At 49.2% G+C, this 18,127-nt stretch overlaps 1 protein-coding gene across 50 annotated transcripts in view; it reads left to right on the top strand.

Moving 5' to 3' along the window:
• ZMYND8 (zinc finger MYND-type containing 8) overlaps positions 1-18,127 on the top strand; it is a 116,713-nt gene that overhangs the window by 91,020 nt on the left and 7,566 nt on the right. For 25 of the 50 annotated variants that reach the window (XM_070247906.1, XM_070247913.1, XM_070247915.1 and 22 more), the window contains 7 exons: positions 2,639-2,875; positions 4,936-5,126; positions 9,916-9,996; positions 11,758-11,836; positions 13,649-13,888; positions 15,918-16,078; positions 17,011-17,077. In XM_070247906.1, coding sequence (XP_070104007.1) covers positions 2,639-2,875; positions 4,936-5,126; positions 9,916-9,996; positions 11,758-11,836; positions 13,649-13,888; positions 15,918-16,078; positions 17,011-17,077 — 1,056 coding nt within the window. Of the gene's footprint in view, positions 1-2,638; positions 3,014-4,935; positions 5,127-9,915; positions 9,997-11,757; positions 11,837-13,648; positions 13,889-15,917; positions 16,079-17,010; positions 17,078-18,127 lie in introns of all 50 variants that reach the window. The other 25 variants (XM_070247878.1, XM_070247912.1, XM_023626674.2 and 22 more) reach the window with 1 other exon arrangement.

Raw genomic sequence — 18,127 nt, 5'->3', positions numbered from 1 at the left:
AGATCTCTTATTTTCCAAAGAATAGAAAAACGTTCCAGTTGATGAAATGAAGCAGAGCTCTTCCTCTCACTGATGTGTGAAGGAAATTGCTCCAGGAGCCCCTAAGTGTGTGGTGGATGATTAAGCTAAAGATGATTTGAAAACGTAATTCAGTTAGAGCAGCTTCTCAGGGGTGGGGCAAGTGCACCTTAAATCCAGGGCCCCCTGATGGCAGTTTGGGTCTGGAGGATGGGCTTTGTGTCAGGCTCCACGGAGAGCATCTTTTCAACGATGGCCTTTAACTTAGGAGTTTATCAAAGTGAAGGACATTTCAGAGTGTGCCGTGGTGACCTCCAGCTTACCTCCCGCTAGGAGTGCAGTGTATGCGTAGAATATGAATCCTCAGATAGCACGACACTTTCACAGCTGGTGCTCTCAGAGCAGAGGCAAAGGAGGTTCCATGGAGACCTTTGCTATGCTTCCCTGTGCCATCAGTACTTTCCACCCTTCTCTTAAAAAGGCCCCTCTGTGGGTTCAGGACCGTGACCAGACTCTGGAATAAGGAGGTTAGTTTGACGGGGCACCTTCTGCGGTGCTGGCCTTTGACATGCACCCTTTTTAGGCTATAGGTGATGGATTACATACTTCGAATTTCTAGGACAAGTGGAATTTCCCATTTTGCCTCTTTTTTCCCTCTATAAACCATCAGAATCCCCTAGAAATTAAACTGTTTTCATGTCTGAAGGATAACCCCCAGAGGGCCTCGAACCCGTCCTCTTTCTGGATTGCACTCTCCAGGTGTTTATTTGGAAAAGACGGCCGCCATGACCCCTCCAGAGGGGTACCCCTTCTGCACAGCTGGCTGGTGGCCTTTGCAAACCAGGAGAGAGAAAGGACGTTTTTGTGGTCGCTGTTTTCCTGAGGAGGGGCTGGCTAAGCTAATCCACAATAACCATATATTTTCGATCACGTGGCAGAGAAGGGAGGCATCGAGGGTGCCTCTGCAGACTGGAAACCTGTGCAGGGCCCTTAAAGGGCCCAGATCAAAGCCTGCTCCGCTCCTTGAGGAGGCGGGGGCCATATCCAATATCTGGCAGGTCGTCCTGAGGATGGCGGGGCCTCCTCCGTGTGAGAAGAGCTCCCCTTCCAGCCCCGCCTCATGTTCTTGCCCACTCTTTTGGCTGAACTCTCTTCTCCAGAGGAGCAGGAGGGCCAGCCACCCCTGATGACCGCCGAGAAAGCCCCCGAGTCAGAAAGGTCAGCTTGTCCTTTCCCTTCTCTCTCCTCGGCTTCCCCAGACCCACAGCCTACTGAAAATCCTCCAGAGAATAATCAAGCTCCCATCTTTTCCGGGTGATATGAATCTAAACAGACAGGTGTGATCCTTATTGAAAGGAGTTTGATGTCAAGGCACATTGTCTGAGATTGGGGTGCTGACATGCACCTGTGTTTTGTGTGTGATCCCTGGGCATCCTCTCTGGGGGGCAGGTTCAAGGTTCACCTCACCAGTGGCTGGGACCCCTGCAGAGGCAACAGACCCCCACTTACAAACCAGCACTCCCATGGTCGCCCCCTGCCACGCTGCTCGGCGCTTCTGGCTCTAACCTGCCTTCCGGCCACGCCTTACTGCCTGCCCTCACTTACCAAGTGCTGCCTATTCCTAAACGCGGCTGGCTGTTCCCCTCCAGAGTCTCACTTCCACCTGTTGAAATCCCGCCCCCACCCCCATGGCCCAGATCCTCCCAGAAGACAGTCTCCTTATGGCAGCTTTTTCGAACTTGAGTCATTCACATGCGCTATTTTTTGCCATTCCTGTCTTGCTTGTATAATTATTGACTTCACATTTTTATTTGAAGCAACTCGCTCTTTAAAAAAAAATTAAACTCATTTTAGACTTAAAGTTGATCAGCACACGTTAGGCAAGCCAGTATCTGATGCTGTACCGAAAAGATGGTGGCAGGAATAAGTATGGCCAAAATGAGAGCAAGGTTCCCGAATCCTACATAAATACCATTGTGTTGGGGAAGGGTCTGGCCTTGGGGGGGAGCGCCCTTTAGTGTTAGGTCTCAAGGCTGTCAGCACCACATGGAGACTTTGTCCTGGATGGAATCAGAAAAGCTTAAAGGGATGCTTTTCTTTCCGGATGACAATGCTGTTCAGGACTTTGGCCCTTGGGAAGCCATCTGGTTCTCTGGGTTCCATGTTCCAGAGGTTCCCCAGCCAAAAGGTTTCTCTTAGTTTCTGGATGGGCCTTGGCTGGGTCTTTCTCAAAGGTGCTTACCCATTCTAGCTTTGGAAAGTAAGATGCTTGCAGTGGCTCTGGTCGTCCACTGCCTCGTCCACTAGTTGGGGGGCAGCTTGAGGGCAGGAGCTGGGTTTCACTTGCCCCATTTCCCCCAGAGGCCTTGACACGTGTCTCAGATGGGAGCAGTGCTCACGGAAGGAAGCGGATGCTGTCTGAGATAGAAGATGCTGCAGAAGCAGTCTAAATGTCTAAGATGAGAACGTGCTCCTCGGTTGGGGCATCCTTGAGGTGCTGAATTAGTTGGGTGTTCCTGGCCTTGGGTTGTTCCCCCCAGAACTTGCTGGTGTAAAGACCCTGCAGGCGACCCTGAATCAAATCTACCTTTTTTTTTTTTTTTTTACGCATTGGCTTTAGTTGTAGGTAAAGCTCCACCATCCACTACGGCAGGCAGCCAGTCTCCCCCTGAAACGCCGGTCCTCACCCGCTCTTCCTCCCAAACTCCCACGGCTGGTGTCACGGCCACCACCAGCACCACGTCCACGGTCACGGCCCCGGCCGCCACCGCCACGGGAAGCCCGGTGAAAAAGCAGAGGCCGCTTTTACCGAAGGAGACTGCCCCGGCCGTGCAGCGGGTCGTGTGGAACTCATCAAGTAAGTTTCAAACGTCCTCCCAAAAGTGGCACATGCAGAAGATGCAGCGCCAGCAGCAGCAGCAGCAGCAGCAAAACCAGCAGCAGCAGCCTCAGTCTTCCCAGGGGACGAGATATCAGACCAGACAGGCTGTGAAAGGTACCAAGCCTCCCCTCTGCTCTCCGTGGCGCCCGCTCCCTTTTTGCCACACCGACAGGAGAAACACCATTGTTGTTTTGTTTTTTTCAGTTCTCCTTTGTTTCCTGGCCATTGTAACCTGCAGGCCTTACACATTCTACTTGGCATTATTTTTAAAACTTGTTTTGCGACTTGATTTTTTACTTTTATTTTTTTATTACTTTTTTTATTTTATAAACAATACACGCACAGATTCTCCTTCGAAAGGGGTAAAATATTTACACAAAACTATTGTCTTGATTGACCGTCCATTTCATTTTCCACCCTTTCTTAGTGGCCACTGTTAAGTGTAAAACTCTTTTTTATGCATGTATGCATATATATTTATATATATGTGACTCTTCATAAAAATAGTACTTTTTTTTTTTCTTTTTCCTTTTTTTAAAACATAAAAATGGTACCATTCTTGCTTTTTTCACCCATCAGCATGTTTTGGAGGTCTGTCTATGTCAGTACATGGAGCTCTGCCTTATTTTGGACTGCTGCATAGTATTCCATAGTTTATTGAAAGTATTCCCCTACTGATGGGCATTTAGGTTGCTTCCAGTTTTTTCCTTTTGCAAGCGGTGCTGCAGTGAACATCTTTGTATAAGTTTCCTTGTGCATATGCATGAGCCCCTTGGCATTATTTGGGAAAGAGTCCAGTGTGAGAAGCTGGTAGCAAAGGCTACCTTAGTGGCTAAGGACTAGCCACACACAAAAGGAGAGCCAGCATCAGGAGCCAGTTGCTGAAGTTGCAGAATCAAAACTCCCACCAGCCTTGCGGGAGCCTCCATCTGGAGCTGATGCAAAGCCAAAGAAAGTGCTGATCTGAAGGGTACCAGTGTGCCCAGCTTTTGTGAGCAGTTACGGAGATCTTGTTCCACGGGGAAGCCTGTATCTAGATCCTTCAAGGTCGTTGAAGTTCTTGTGTAGTGAGCGCACGCTAGTGAGCAGAACTCTTTAAGAGTGGCAGGATATGAAGTTGAAAAGTAGCCGAATCTTGAATTGGTCCCCAAGGAAACCCCTCAAAGATTGGGGGGAGGGAAGACGGAAAGATCGGACGGGCAAAGGCAGACCAGAGCCAGCTGGATCCTGCTGTTCACAGAGCTGGTGGGCAGGACTGAAGCTGTGGTATGTGAGGTTGCGACCACCAGGTCCGGCCTTCCGTCTTCGTAGCCCGTAAGAGTTATGAGCCTCCCCCAGGGGAGCATAGGTGCCGGCAAGAACAGGCTCCGTGACAGGGTGCTTCTCAATTTGCAGATTGTCTTGGGTCAAAGAAAGCTGGGCGCTAGGTAAAGAAGTGAGGACAGATTTTAATTGGTAATACGCTCTTGCAATAGAGAAAAGAGTCCAGGGTGAACTATGGTCAACTTCGATTTGTACAGAGGTGACTGGGCGTTTTAAAGGGAGAATGGCGGGGAAGGGAGGCGGGCGAGTGCGGACTCAGTAGAATCAGGATGCAAAAACTTAGAAAAAGCGGGAAGGGGGATTGGCCCGCCTGAAACTGGGTTGGCTGCCTCGCGCCTTTTGAAGTTGGGCTTCTCCCCTCCCACAGAGCCTGTCTTCAGATGTTGGCTGGAACGGTCCATCCCGTTGGCAGCCTTGAGTCTTCTCAGGCAGGCCCTTAAGTCACCTAGGGATGGGGTCACCCTAGGCATGCTGCCTTGAGCTGTTCAAAGCTCTGTTTGTATTTGCCCAAGTCTTGCTAGGCCAAAGTTGAGGCCTAGTCAAGAAAGGGCTCAGAGGAGCCTGGCTGGTTTGGTCAGGGGGAGCATTTTTGTCATTTGAAAGCAGAAAAGCTCACAGGGTGTGTGCCAGGGGCTCCGCCCCCCTCACCACAGCTTTGTGCTGGGACGGGCCCTTCCGCAGCAGTGGGTGACCGGGGTCCTTTGTTTTCCTAGCTGTCCAGCAGAAGGAGATCACCCAGAGCCCATCCACCTCCACCATCACCCTGGTGACCAGCACTCAGTCGTCGCCCCTGGTCACCAGCTCAGGGTCCACGAGCACCCTCGCATCTTCAGTCAGTGCAGACCTGCCCATCGCCACCGCCTCTGCCGATGTCGCCGCGGACATCGCCAAGTACACTAGCAAAGTGAGTGCCAGCAGGCCCCTGGCGGGATGTCAGAGGACCAGCTTCCTGATGGGAACCACGGGGTCGTGACCTCGCAGGTTTTGGGGGGAATCTGGGAGGGAAGACCCTGTTGTACTGAGGATCTCCAAGACCAGACTATTCCATTTGGGTCTAAAGTTGGATCTCAGCAGAGGAATATAGAATGGACTGAATCTTGCTCTGAGACGGCTTAGATTCCGAAGTCAGTACATGGCAGGGAAATGGCATAGAATCAGAATTACCCTTCAGATTTTCTTTAAGCACTGGAACAAGTTTCTCTTCCTTCAGTCAACAACAGAGCAAGGGTTGGTTTGCATGGAGAAGCCACGTGGAACCGAAGTGACAGAGGCTTAAACATGAGACTCGTAAGGCACAATGCCCACACCTAGACTTTTCTAGAAACCAAGATGGAGAGGGGAGTAGTGGAGTCCCCCACCGGACTTGCCCATCCTCTGGGGCACACTCTTCGTTGAGTGGCCTAGTGGGCAGGATTCCCCTCTGTGGGGTCACTTGTGGGCACTCTCTCAGCACCAGCCCTTGCTTTTTCTCTTTTAATTTGCCAAGTGCTTTTATGTTCGTTGTTGAATTTGGGTAGATAAAGCCTGCAGCTCTCCTCGCCATCATATGAGTGCCCTGGAGACAGGCGCAGGTGTGTACCAACAGACCACTCGGCAGTCACGACCACCACCAGACTGTCAGCTCCATGAGGGCAGGATTCTGTCTGTTTTCTCACTGCCAGGGCCTAGGACTGTGTCTGCACACAGTAGGTGCTTGATTCATAGTTGTCAAATGAATGCATGTTGTTGCCTAACTTCTCGTCATCAGGCTTATTACTATAGTAACTGTTCATAGTAGCTAATGAGTAATAATCTACTAAGAGTATTTAGTAAATTACTAAATGGGCAGTAATAATAATGAGTAAGCTATTGAAGTTTATAGACAGAATGGATGACAATAGTTGAGAACAGTCGTTTCTAGGATTTTTGAAATCTCATGATAAAGAGTTGCTTTATCATGTCCTGTTAAAGGTAGAATCTTTTAGTTCTGGATGGCGAGAGACAGTCTGTGGAATTTTTTACCAATGAGTTTTTATTGGTCATTTTCTCATTCCTTGTATCTAAGTGTATTAGTTACCTATTGCTGCATAACAGATTGCCACAAAATGTAGCAGTTTAAAACAACACACATTTCTTACTTCACTGTTTCTGTGGGTCGGGAGTCTGGGCACGGCTCAGCTGGGTCCTCTGCATCAGGCCCTTTGGCAGGCTGCAGTCAACGTATCTGCTAGGGTTGAGGTTTCATCTGAAGGCTTGACTGGGGCAGGATTCACTTCCTCCAGGGCTGTTGGGCTGAGGGCCTCCATTCTAACTGGCTGTCAGCTGGAGGCCACCCTCAGTTCCTTGCCAGGTAGGCCTTCCCAACATGGCAGCTCGCTTCCTCAAAGCCTGTTAGAGAAAGCCTGCTAGCAAGAGGGAAGTCATGGTCTTATGTAGCATCATTGCAGAACTGTCCCATCACCTTTGCCATATTCTCCTGGTTAGAAGCAGGTTGCTAGGCCAGCCCACACTCGAGGGGAGGGGATTACACAAGAGTCTGTCTGTCACAATAGGTAAGGTGACACTTGCAGTAGCTCATGTTTGCATGGCATTTACTTGGGGCCAGACACTGCTCCAAGCGCTCTGTGTGTTATTTACTCAGTCTTCGTGACAAATTGATGAGGTCGGTGCCCGTGTTATAGATGTTATATACCCCCATGTTATAGATGAGAAAACTGAGGCCCAGTGGGGTTACGCAGCTTGTCTAGGGATCCGAATGGTAGCAGCCAGGATCTAGCAAGGCCTCTTTACCCGGCTTTGAGCTAGTTTCTGAATTCACCCGAAGCCTACTGACCACAGACATCCACTGTCCACAAACTGATTGTTCTTGCCTGTGGCTCTTTTTAAGCAGCCCCACTTAATGAAGATTCACTGTGGCTAAAGAGATCATCAGAACTAGTCCTGGGGATAAGTTTGTCTCTTTATTTATACGTCTGTCACCTTTTTGAATAAAACGCGTGGATTGTTATCGAGTCCCCCAGTTTCAGAGCAGGAAGCATTCAAGTGTCGGTTACCTGTTGTCGTCCTCAAGCTTTTTGTCTTACCCGTTCAACTACCTCAACTAGTATTGACTTAATATTTTTATTTAAGTTAAATTAAATTTGATTTAAATTGACTTAGTTAAAGAGCTTAAATATAATTAAGCTTAACCTTGCAAGATACTGTTCCTTGTCAAGGCTTGAAGCCTAAGTCCATTTTCCTTTTTTTTAAAAGCAGATGTTGTCGTAACAATAACATAACAATAACAGTGTGCAACTGAAATTTCACAAGATGGTAAACTATCATAAACTCAATAAAAATTAACTTTAAAAAACCCAAAAACCAAAAAACAGATATTGTCATGAAAATGTTAAAGACGTGCTGGCACCCAACTGCGACTTCCTTCCTAAGACGATCTGTAGGATTAGAAGAGAATTGAAAGGGGGGGGGGCACCTTTTCATCACTGATTTAAGAAGATGTCTGGTATTGCCGAAATGGTCTCTTGTTCTGCTTGCAGTTGCGTCTTATATCACCTTGCATCAGTTTGGTCCAAGCTGTCTGTTTGCAGATGGGAAAACTGAGGCACGCCGAGTGGCTATGGCACTGTGGATATGCAGGTGGTTTGCACTGAGCTACTTTTCTCAGCTCCTGAAGCCACTTTTATTCCCCGACCTTCTGCCTTCTCTTTCCTCTTAGCAAAATTGAGGAATGGACTTTCTGATAGACGTTTTCTTTGCAGTTAAGAAAATGAGCACAGTGACATATTTTTGGAGCTGATGAACTTTCCTGTCTCCGAGGTGACCCGGAGTTGAAGACCCAGATTTGTGTGTTTTGGCAGAAGGGCCCTCTTTATTAATGTGGAGTTCTTTGCTATATTTGGAAGTAAGAGGGAAAGTCGGTCTACAAATTCATGATTTCTTAAAAATGGAATGTGACCACTGCATTAGTAATGTATTGAATTTCATCCACTTGCTGAAGTTTTCTTGTAAAGCAATTTTGTTTTAATATTTTAAATTGACGTGGTTGGTACAGTGAGGTAAGGAGGCCCACACAGAGTGGCCGACCCGTCAAGCTGCATAAAGCACATTCTTGCTGGCAGCCTCCCGGCCTGGCCCCCGCAACAAGCTGGGAGTAGAAATCTCAACAGATATTTTATTCATTTTCCTCCCATTTTGGGGTGAATTTGGGATTCCTATTTTGGGAGTTGGCAGGAATTGTGCAATTCCATGCTCATGTGAATTTATTTTTCTGTAAAAAGAAGATGAACAAGTATTTCTTCATGAACACCTACCCTGTGGCAGGTACCCAGCCACAGTCTTCATGTGATCTTCTCATTTAATCCTTGGGCACACCCTACGAGGGGGTGCTGTTATTATCCTTGTTTTCTGCATGGGGAGCCGAGGCTGAGAGAGGGTGTGGATGGTAAGAGGTAATGGTGGGAACAATCTCGAGCTTCACACACGAGGGCTCTTTGTCCTGCCTTCTTACTGAACTGGAGCGGGCTGCAAAGCACGGGGGAGACTGGACAGTGGCCAGGCCGGGCCTGAGACCTAGCTTGGGCTCCTGCCCCATCCTCTTTCTCCTGTGACGCAGGAGGGGTCAGCCGGCAAGTGGGAGCTAGAAGAGGAATCCATCCTACAAACACTTTAGTCGGTCAGCAGATATCTGGGTGCCTGCTGTGTGGACCTGCACGGATGTCACAAACTCGCTGATGCCCTAGGGGATCAGATAATTAAAGAAAAGGAAGATGGGAAACAAACTGGAAAGGCAGTGCCCTGACCAAAGGCATTAAAAGTGACAAACCGGCTCTGTCCACACGGTGGACTCTATTATTATTTGTCCATAAAAAGTAGTGAATTGCTGGTACCCCCAGCAACACAGATGAGTCTTGAGAACTTTGTGCTAAGTTGACAAGGCAGTCACAAAGGGCCACATATTATATGATTCCATGTATAAGAAATATCTAGATTAAGCCAATAGAAAGCAGGTTAGTGGTTGTCAGAGGCTAGGGGTGATGGGGATTTTGGGGGGTTAAGGCTGAGGGGGCACAGAGTTTCTTTTTGGGGTGATGAGAAGGTTCTGAAATTGATTGTGGTGCTGGATATCCAACTCTGGATATACTGAAAGCCATTGAATCGTACACTGTCAATGGGTGGGTTGTATGGTACATGAATGATATTGCAGTTAGATGGTTGTTTTTTTAAGGGGAAAAAATTTAAAAACAGCAGCAACAAAACAATCCATCCCTCAAACGCAGTGTGCTGGCCAGATGAAACACATCTGGGGGCCGCGTTCGGTCTGCCCAGTTGAGTCTGTGGCCATAGAAACCAGCTTCATGGGTGTGAACTATGCCCACACTGCGAGGCAGGGAATTTGTGCGTGAGTCCCTACCCTGATTCGGACCAGGTTTCTCAGCCTTGGTGCTAGTGACATTTTGGGTTGGATAATCCTTTATTGTGGGGGCGGTTCTGGGCACTGTGGGATATTTAGTGTATCTCTGGCTTCCCCCTACTGGATGCCGGTAGCACCCCCCACACCATCACTCAAGACAACCAAAAACGTCAAATGTCCCATGGGGGACAAAATCACCTCCAATTGAGAGCCACTGCTTTATCCACATAGATTCTAGATGTCTGTCATCTCGAAAAGCCTCAGGGAAGTCATCACCTTAATTGTTTCTGTTTTTATCTTTCAGATGATGGATGCAATAAAAGGAACGATGACAGAAATATATAACGATCTTTCTAAAAACACTACTGGAAGCACAATAGCCGAGGTCAGAGGTGACACATAATTCCTTATTTGCTAAGAGTGTTTTATGGGCTGCTGTAGGATGGTGCCATCAAGAAGCTTTTCTGGAAATCCGGTTGCTGAGCATGCTCTGCTGGTTGTGGCTGTTGGTGCGGGTATTTCTTCGTTTGGCCAGAAGGCTGGCGCTGTGGAGACACACCCTGCTTTGTGTAATCAGTTACTTCTAGTAAAACAGCCAGAAAATTAGAGCCTGAGTTAACCCATTGGTGAAACCAGAAACCTGTTCTTTTGGCCCCGTGTAAAATTGTCTCCTTGATCTTCTCTGTAAGTTTGGACGTTTTTATACAAGTGATCCTTGCTGTCTGAGAATTTGTGTACTGAGCCTGTGCAATTATGTGATCGCCTAAGCCACTAGAGTGGTTAGAACATTAAAATGTCTGCTTATGAAGCGACCATTTATAAAATGAGACCTTCCTGAGCTTCGCTCGTAGGCGAATTCACTGCAGCCAGACGCAGACGGGTCACCAGGTGGAATGCAGTGGTGGCGTTCCTTGAGGTCACGCAGCTGGTGTTGGACTGTGGGAATTCCGTGCAAAGCCAGACTTTTGAGGCAGGGGTAGACTGGCCCCCAGACGAAAGAGGAACGTGTCCTGATGGCTCCCAGCAGAGACTGGGGTGAGGAGACCGGGCTGAGACAGCCCTGAGAGAAAGGACTCCCTTTGGATATTTTTGCTGCTGTGACCCTCTTCACGATGATGCTGGGGATGTCAAACAAGAATGGAAAATATTTCCTCAGAAAAACCTCCCCACCCCACCCCACCCCGCCCCACCCGCCACCATACTTCATTCTTTTTTGTTCATTTTAAGAACTGGCATGTGGTTGAAAGTACGGATCCATAATGTCTCACTTGAAACCTTGGGTCCGGATGTGTGCCAGAATTTTCCAGATTTTAAAGAGATAATATGCAATTAGATACAACATTTCTGCAGTGAAACAGAATTGTTCACACTATGTGGGATAAATCAGGATTTCTCACCCTCAGCACTGCTGACGCTTGTGCCAGATCGTTCTCTGTTGTTGGGGTTTTCTGTCTGTTGGAGGAGGTTTCGCAGCTTCCCTGGCCTCTACCCAGTGGATGCCAGTAGCACCCCCAGTTGTGAGAACCCCAAATGTCCCCAGACATTGCAGTGACATGGAGGGAGAGGGGAGGGCAAAATCACCCCAGCTGAGAAACGCTGTGATAATTAAACACTGTAATAGCCTCGTATCAGTTCAGATTGAGTTTATTTTTTCCCCTCCAAATTAATTTGGCCCCAGACTCCTCCCCCCATCCCCTTTGGATTTTAGAGACATTAGGCTTTGGAATTTCAGGTAAATGACTATGGAGCTCACCTGAAATATTAGGTAAGAGATGCAATAAAGCTATCTTTGTTTTAGTTTGATTTCTTTAGACCAAAGTCCTAATCAAACCTTTTGTGTATTTATTATGAAAATCTGGTCCCTTTTTTCCCCTTTAAGTGGCTTTTCCTGGAGCCAGTATTTCTCGGGAAAGATGGACTGCTTGTATTTGGTTTTCTGAAACAGACTTTCTCGTGAGTTTGGGTTAAGGCACGGGCACCCACCTCCCTGGACTGTGGCTGTGGAAGGTGAGCACAGGTCCGCGCTGCCTGCCCCTCGACTCGCCGAGTGACGTTCCGCCTCACGGGTCGTGAGGGCTGCAGCTCCTGAGCCCTGTTGGTGACGGCGCCCAGACGCGCTGTTCAAGTCTCACTCTCCCCCTTACAGATCCGCAGGCTGAGGATCGAGATCGAGAAGCTTCAGTGGCTACACCAGCAGGAGCTGTCGGAGATGAAACACAACTTGGGTAAGGGCTGGGGGCCGGGCTGTCCTCGGGGAGCTGTTACATGTGAACTTCTTGGCACCCCTGGAGTCAGGGCCAGATGTGAATTGAGTCCAAAGTAGGCTAGGGGGGTGTACCACTCCTGGGGAGATGTGAGACTCCTGGAGAAACCAGAGAGAAGCAGGTGTCGGTGGGACCCCGCCCTCTTTCTTCATCAGTGTTCCAGCATCGGCAACAAAATAACAGTAACGCCGGAGCAGCTTCTACTTACTGAACTCTTGGCTTGTGCCAGGAACTGTCTTAAGGACTTTTTCACGAAACAACTAATTTAACTCTTACAGAAACCGTTATAAAGGGCTCTGATATTCCAGTTTTCAGGTGAAGAAACTGAGGCACAGATATTTTAAGGAGGTTGTTCAAAGTCACACAGCCGTGATTCAAGGCTGGGCACTCTGGCTCCAGACCGTCCCTGCTTAACCATCGAATGTTAGGGATTTTCACAGATTCCCTGTGCCTTACGCGGTGGCAAAGCTGCTTTGTTGCTCCCTGGATTGGACTGACTGATGTTTCGTCTGCCGTTCTGTGTAGCTGTTACAGGTTTCCCGCCACAGGTAGAGCAGTTTCCTCCAGCCTCTCACCTGGTATCAGCCTCAGAGTCAGCATGCTGGGAACCAGCGGGAGCCCGCCCAGGTGTGCCCACCTGCTCACAGGTGCTAGATGTTTAAATCACGTGCTGCGAACCCCACACCCTTATGAAGCCAGCGGGCAAGGGGCTCCTGGTCCCTCAGCTTATTGCCGTGAAGGAAGCTTGTTTGGTTGCTGTTGCTGCTGGTTTCTCTAGTAGAGGCAAGAGATCTGTTTCTATGCAGAATCTCTCCATGTTTAAATATTGGCTGCACATTTGAAAACCCTCCGCTTGGGCTGGCCAGAGCGTGCCGCGGGCTGCAGCTCCCGGTTCAAGGCAGCTGTGGCTCATGGAAAGCTGGTTTCTGGCCACAAGTGTTTCTTGTCTTCTTCACAAGGGGTTAGTTTTCTTTATTGGTGTATTTTTTTGTTTGTTTGTTTATTGGTGTATTTTGGAGGGTTTTTTTTCTTTTAATTTCAAGAAAAGGATTTTAAGGAATTGAGGAACCATTTATTTTTCTTTTATTTCGATGTGCGGGTCGCTCCCAGGTGAATTGCAAATGCACTTACTGTCTGAAGTGAGATTAGAGAAATGTCAGCAGGCTGAGCCGTGCGATAGCTGTCCTGTGAGCATCACGATCAGCCGCAGCGCCCTGTCTGTGGATTGGATCCACTGCCACTGAACACACTGGAAAGAGAGCACGTCCAAGTTCTAGTCCCAGCTCTGGCCTCTGTAGCTGTGTGCCTCAGTTTCCTCATCTGTGAAAGGGGTTTACAGTAGTGTTTACCTCATGGGAGTGGTGTAAGGGTTAAATGAGGTAGAAGGTACTTAGAACAGCGCCTGTATACAGTAGGTGCTGCGTAAGTATGTGATTGATTAAACAAAAGGCTTATACATAAAACCCAAAGTGAGTTTAGTGGAAGTTGTTTCGGGGTTTACCTGAGGGCTTCCCACAGAATCGCCGTGGGGCTCCTGTACCTCGGTTCGAGGCGCCCCACCTTCATTATGACGAGCAGCTTGTTTTATGGACGAGACGAGACGCTGGGGCTTGGGGGGCGAGGTTCCTCTCCCGGGGCCTCACAGCTGGGCGGCTCCGGCCAGGCTTCCCACCTGCCTGTCGGAATCCATGGCCTCCCTCTCTGTCTGGTGTGAGTAACCCCATGGCCACGGCCGGGGCGGGGGCTGAAGCCAGGTCCTGTCCCCCTCCTCAGAGCTGACCATGGCCGAGATGCGGCAGAGCCTGGAGCAGGAGCGGGACCGCCTCATTGCCGAGGTGAAGAAGCAGCTGGAGCTGGAGAAGCAGCAGGCGGTGGACGAGACCAAGAAGAAGCAGTGGTGCGCCAACTGCAAGAAGGAGGCCATTTTCTACTGCTGCTGGAACACCAGCTACTGTGACTACCCCTGTCAGCAGGCCCACTGGCCCGAGCACATGAAGTCCTGTACCCAGTCAGGTACGCGCGGGGCGCCCCGGGGCCACGGAGGGGGCTGCCGCGGCAGGGGTGGCTTGGCAAGGCCCTGGCCACTGTCATTCGCAAACAGCTGTGTCTCTTACACACAAGAGGGCAGCATGCAGGCACAGGGCTGAGACGCGAGGCACAGGCGTCTTGAACCTCTGGCCTTTGCCAACGTCTCGGGCTTGTAATGACAACCCAGATGGCTCTGGTTTCATGGGAGTTCCAGTGGTTGTCCACCTTTTCCCCCTCCAAAAGTCAGTGGCAATGACCACAGACATTTGTGGCTGTTAGAACTATGAGGGTGCTACTGGCATCTAGAGGGTCAAGGCCAGGGATGATGCTGAACACCCTACAAGGCACAGGGTAGCTCCCCCCAACAGAGAATGATCCGGCCCAAGCTGTCAATAGTACTGAAGTGGAGAAACCCTGCTTTTTAGGTAATCCTGGACTCCCGGCTTTGAAGAATGAGGATTCCCCCTTCTTATGTGAAGGAAAAGTGTCGGTTCTAGAACTAATCAGTCTTCGTAACACTTTCCAGCACAGAGTGAGCAGATCTCAGGCCAGGGGACTCCAGTAGGAAACACTTGTCTAGTTAGAATTTATTAATAATATGTTAATGGGGCTGGCCCGGTGGCACACCAGTTAAGTTCGCACATTCAGCTTCAGTGGCCTGTGGTTCTCTGGTTCGGATCCCGGGTGCAGACATACGTACCGCTTGGCACACCATGCTGTGGGTGGTGTCCCACGTATAACGTAGAGGATGTTGGGCATGGATGTTAGATCAGGGCCAGTCTTCCTCAGCAAAAACAGGAGGATTGGCAGCAGATGTTAGCTCAGGGCTGAACTTCCTCAAAAAAAAAAAAAATATATATATATATAAAATAATATTTTAAAAGTAATTTTTACAGTTAGATTTTATTTATGGCAAATGTTAGCTTTATATGGTTAGAATTAAAAGTCTCCATTTTAAAGAATTTATTTAAGTAAAAATAACATAATATGACAAAGCTAAGTCTGTCTTTGAATTGGCAGAATTTTCAAAGGTGACGTATGAATGAGCAAGTGTGAGAAGTTCTCTCTAGACCAGGGGTTGGCAAACATTTTTTGTGAAGGTCCAGGGAGTAAATATCTGAGGATTTGTGGGCTGTATAATCTGTCGAAACTGCTCAGCTTGTAGGGCAGAAGCAGCCACGGACAATGTGTCGTGGCAGGCGGGGGCTGCGTCCCGATAAGACTTTATTTACAAAAGCGGGTGGCACCAGTTTGCCGACCCCTGCTCTCAACAGCTCTCTAGTTTGTCATTTTTAAAACGGCAGCATTGAAGCATCCATTGCCGTGTTGTTAACCTTCTTTGGGGAGACGTCTTCTTCCTAGTGACTTTAACTCTCGTCCCGTGGTGGAGGTATGTTCCCCTGAGGTCTGGAATGTGTCCGATGGCCCCTCCGCTGTTGCTACAGGGTGGCCCAACTGTCCTTCAGCTTTCCTTTCTTTGTGGTGTCATAAGGTCCATCCTCCTGAAATTATTCTCAAACATCCTGGTTTTCACTTTATCCACGTTTTCATGTCTCCAGATGCTCTGTGCCTCTGACGTCATGTTGCTTTTCCCGTGGATTTCCTTGCCCCACCTCAGAAGGAATCAATCCACAGGGCTAAAGTAGGTCCAAAGTTAGAAATGGTGAAATGAGTTATTCTAGATCCACGGTAGCTGGCTCTTGCTGACGGGCTTCGTTTGTTCCACGAACGTGGTTTCGTCTCCAGGATGCTTTAATAAACCTTGAATTGCTAGCTATTAAAAATCAGCGTATTTTCACACAAAGTCTGGAATTGCAGCTTCTGGGAAACTTTGTGGCCCTGGGCCTGACTCGTGCCCTGGGTGGGGCTGAGCAGCCGCTGCCTCTGTTATGGATGGTGCTGGGGTCAGTGTTGTGCTGAGCCGCGGGGCCGTGGCGTGCAGAGCGGGACTCCCTGCATGTCTGAAGCCACCATCCTCCGCTTATATGTGGCTTCTCTGCCCCTTTGCCCCCAGCTACTGCCCCTCAGCAGGAAGCAGATGCCGAGGTGAGCACAGAAACACTAAACAAGTCATCCCAGGGGAGCTCTTCCAGCGCCCAGGCAGCCCCTCCGGAAGCGGCCAGTGCCTCGAAAGAGAAGGAGACGCCGGCTGAGAAAAGCAAGGACAGTGGCTCAGTGAGTATCCCCACGCCCTCGGCCAGCGACACTACCCTGGGAGCCAAGCAGAGGCTCAGGACCCGTCCCCATGCCTGCCAGCCCAGCAAGTCCCATGTTGGAGGGGGTTTCTCTCTTCAAGGGGGGGTAATCTGAGAATCTTAGTCTGGCTCCTTCTAACCAGTGGGTGTGTGGGCAGGTGTGTATTTAGAACCACATTGTCCAGTAGAAGCTTCTGTGATGATGGAAATGTTCTGTATCTGCTCTGCCCAGGATGGCAGCCACTAGCCACGTGTGGCTCTGGAACACCTGAACTGTGGCTCGTCTGATCAAGGACCGGAATTTTAAATTTTATTTAATTATAATTAATTTAAATACAAAGAGTCACATGTGGCTAGTGGCTGCCACGGTGGACGGCGAAGGTCGCACCTCACAGCTCCCAGTGTCGTGTGGGATACGTAACGTGGATTGTGTGCAAACGTTATTTTAGGCGGCACACTGGTAACTTTTTACATTTTTAGCCCTGTATTTATTTCAGTGTGTATTAGGTAAAAATAAGTCTTTATCCCATCAGTCACCCTTTGATTTTGTTGATATTATTGCCTAGTAAGAGGTTAATGTGAACTAAAAATAAATTGATTTTGAAGTACTATATTTCCTTTTTGGATATGGCAAGAATCTGGAGGGTGTGCAGGTCAGTGAGTGAAGTGGAGGAAGCAGTGAATGTTCTAGAAGCTGAGGCTATAGGGTTAGTAAGGGGCCACCCCAGTGCCGTGTTGAGCCTGCTCATTCCGGGAGTCACCATACAGTGTGGGGCACCCCAGCGGACCTGGCCTTCCCGCCGGGCAGAGGGCACGAAGGGGCCTTGTGGGCAGCGTGGATCCCTGGGCTTCCCTGGGGGGCTACATTGGCCCCAGGGCCTTGAGTCCATCTCTCTCTCTTTGTATTTCTAGACCCTCGACCTTTCTGGCTCCAGGGAGACGCCCTCCTCCATTCTCTTAGGCTCCAGCCAAGGCTCGGGTATGTTGCCCCCGTGGGTGAATGGTGCGTCCTCAGTCCGCGCAGGCAGAGGGGCAGCCATCTCCTCAGGGAGAGCTTTCATTATGGCGGGGGCTTCCCAGCGACTGTGGGTCCTCGGGGATCCCTGGGGGCGCCCTGGGCGGGGCTTGGGGGTGAGGGGTGGCTGGGCAAGTCGGCTTTCAGGCGCCCCTCCAAACTGCTTGGCATTGACTTGTCTTTGTTTTATTTATTGGGGTTCCACCTAAAACTTCCTTTGGACAGAGAGCTCTGTGCTGGCCCGGGCTGGGGTAGAAGACGCACATTTGGGTTGGGCAGGTCTTCTGCCCTCGGGGAAACGACCACAGTGAACGACACCAAGTGAAACTTTGTTCCTGAGGTCCCAACACCCGCATTTGGTGGATGAGGGCACTTGAGCCTTTAGAAAAAAGAAGAAAAGTTTTAGGTGGATGAAGTTGCTGTAAAAACCTTTCCTCTTGGCCAATCACCTGGTAGGCTGTTTTGGGGGATTTTCTGAGACTAACTTTCGTTTTTCTCTTCAGTGGGGTTTGAGCTGTCCTTTTTCCTAGCTCAAAGGATCTTTCTCCTGCACCCTCCTAAACTAGTTTTGGGTCATTCCAGAAGGGTTCAAAGAAAGTGCCTCTCTCGTTGGCGACAGTTGTGCTTGATTCAATGTCCTTCAGTTCCAGGATCTTTTTCTCTGCCAGATGATTCTCTTCAGCTGAAAACCAAAAATTTTATTTCACTTCTGCATATTAAGTACATAGACAAAGAAGTGATGTCCCTTGTTAGGGTGGCTGGAGAAGGTTTCCGGAAGGGGCTGGAGAGTGGGATTCGCATTGGGGGGGTGCATAGGAGGGAGTGGCCTGAGCCGACTGAGGGAGAATAGAAACTAGGTGGTAAATACGATTGAACCACCTCTTGAGAAAGGAACTCCCCGTCAGTCCCCGTCAGTCCCCGTCAGTCCCCGGACTCGGTCTCTGAGAACGAGTTCAGTCTGGTGCTAAGATGTCGTTCTCATCTCTTTGATCTTTTCTAGTTTCTTTTCAACAA

The sequence above is a fragment of the Equus caballus genome, chromosome 22, assembly GCF_041296265.1.
Source record: "Equus caballus isolate H_3958 breed thoroughbred chromosome 22, TB-T2T, whole genome shotgun sequence".
In the NCBI taxonomy this organism is placed as follows: domain Eukaryota; kingdom Metazoa; phylum Chordata; class Mammalia; order Perissodactyla; family Equidae; genus Equus; species Equus caballus.
The sequence above is the reverse complement of the archived record's forward strand: the minus strand, read 5'-3'. Positions and strand labels throughout refer to the sequence as shown.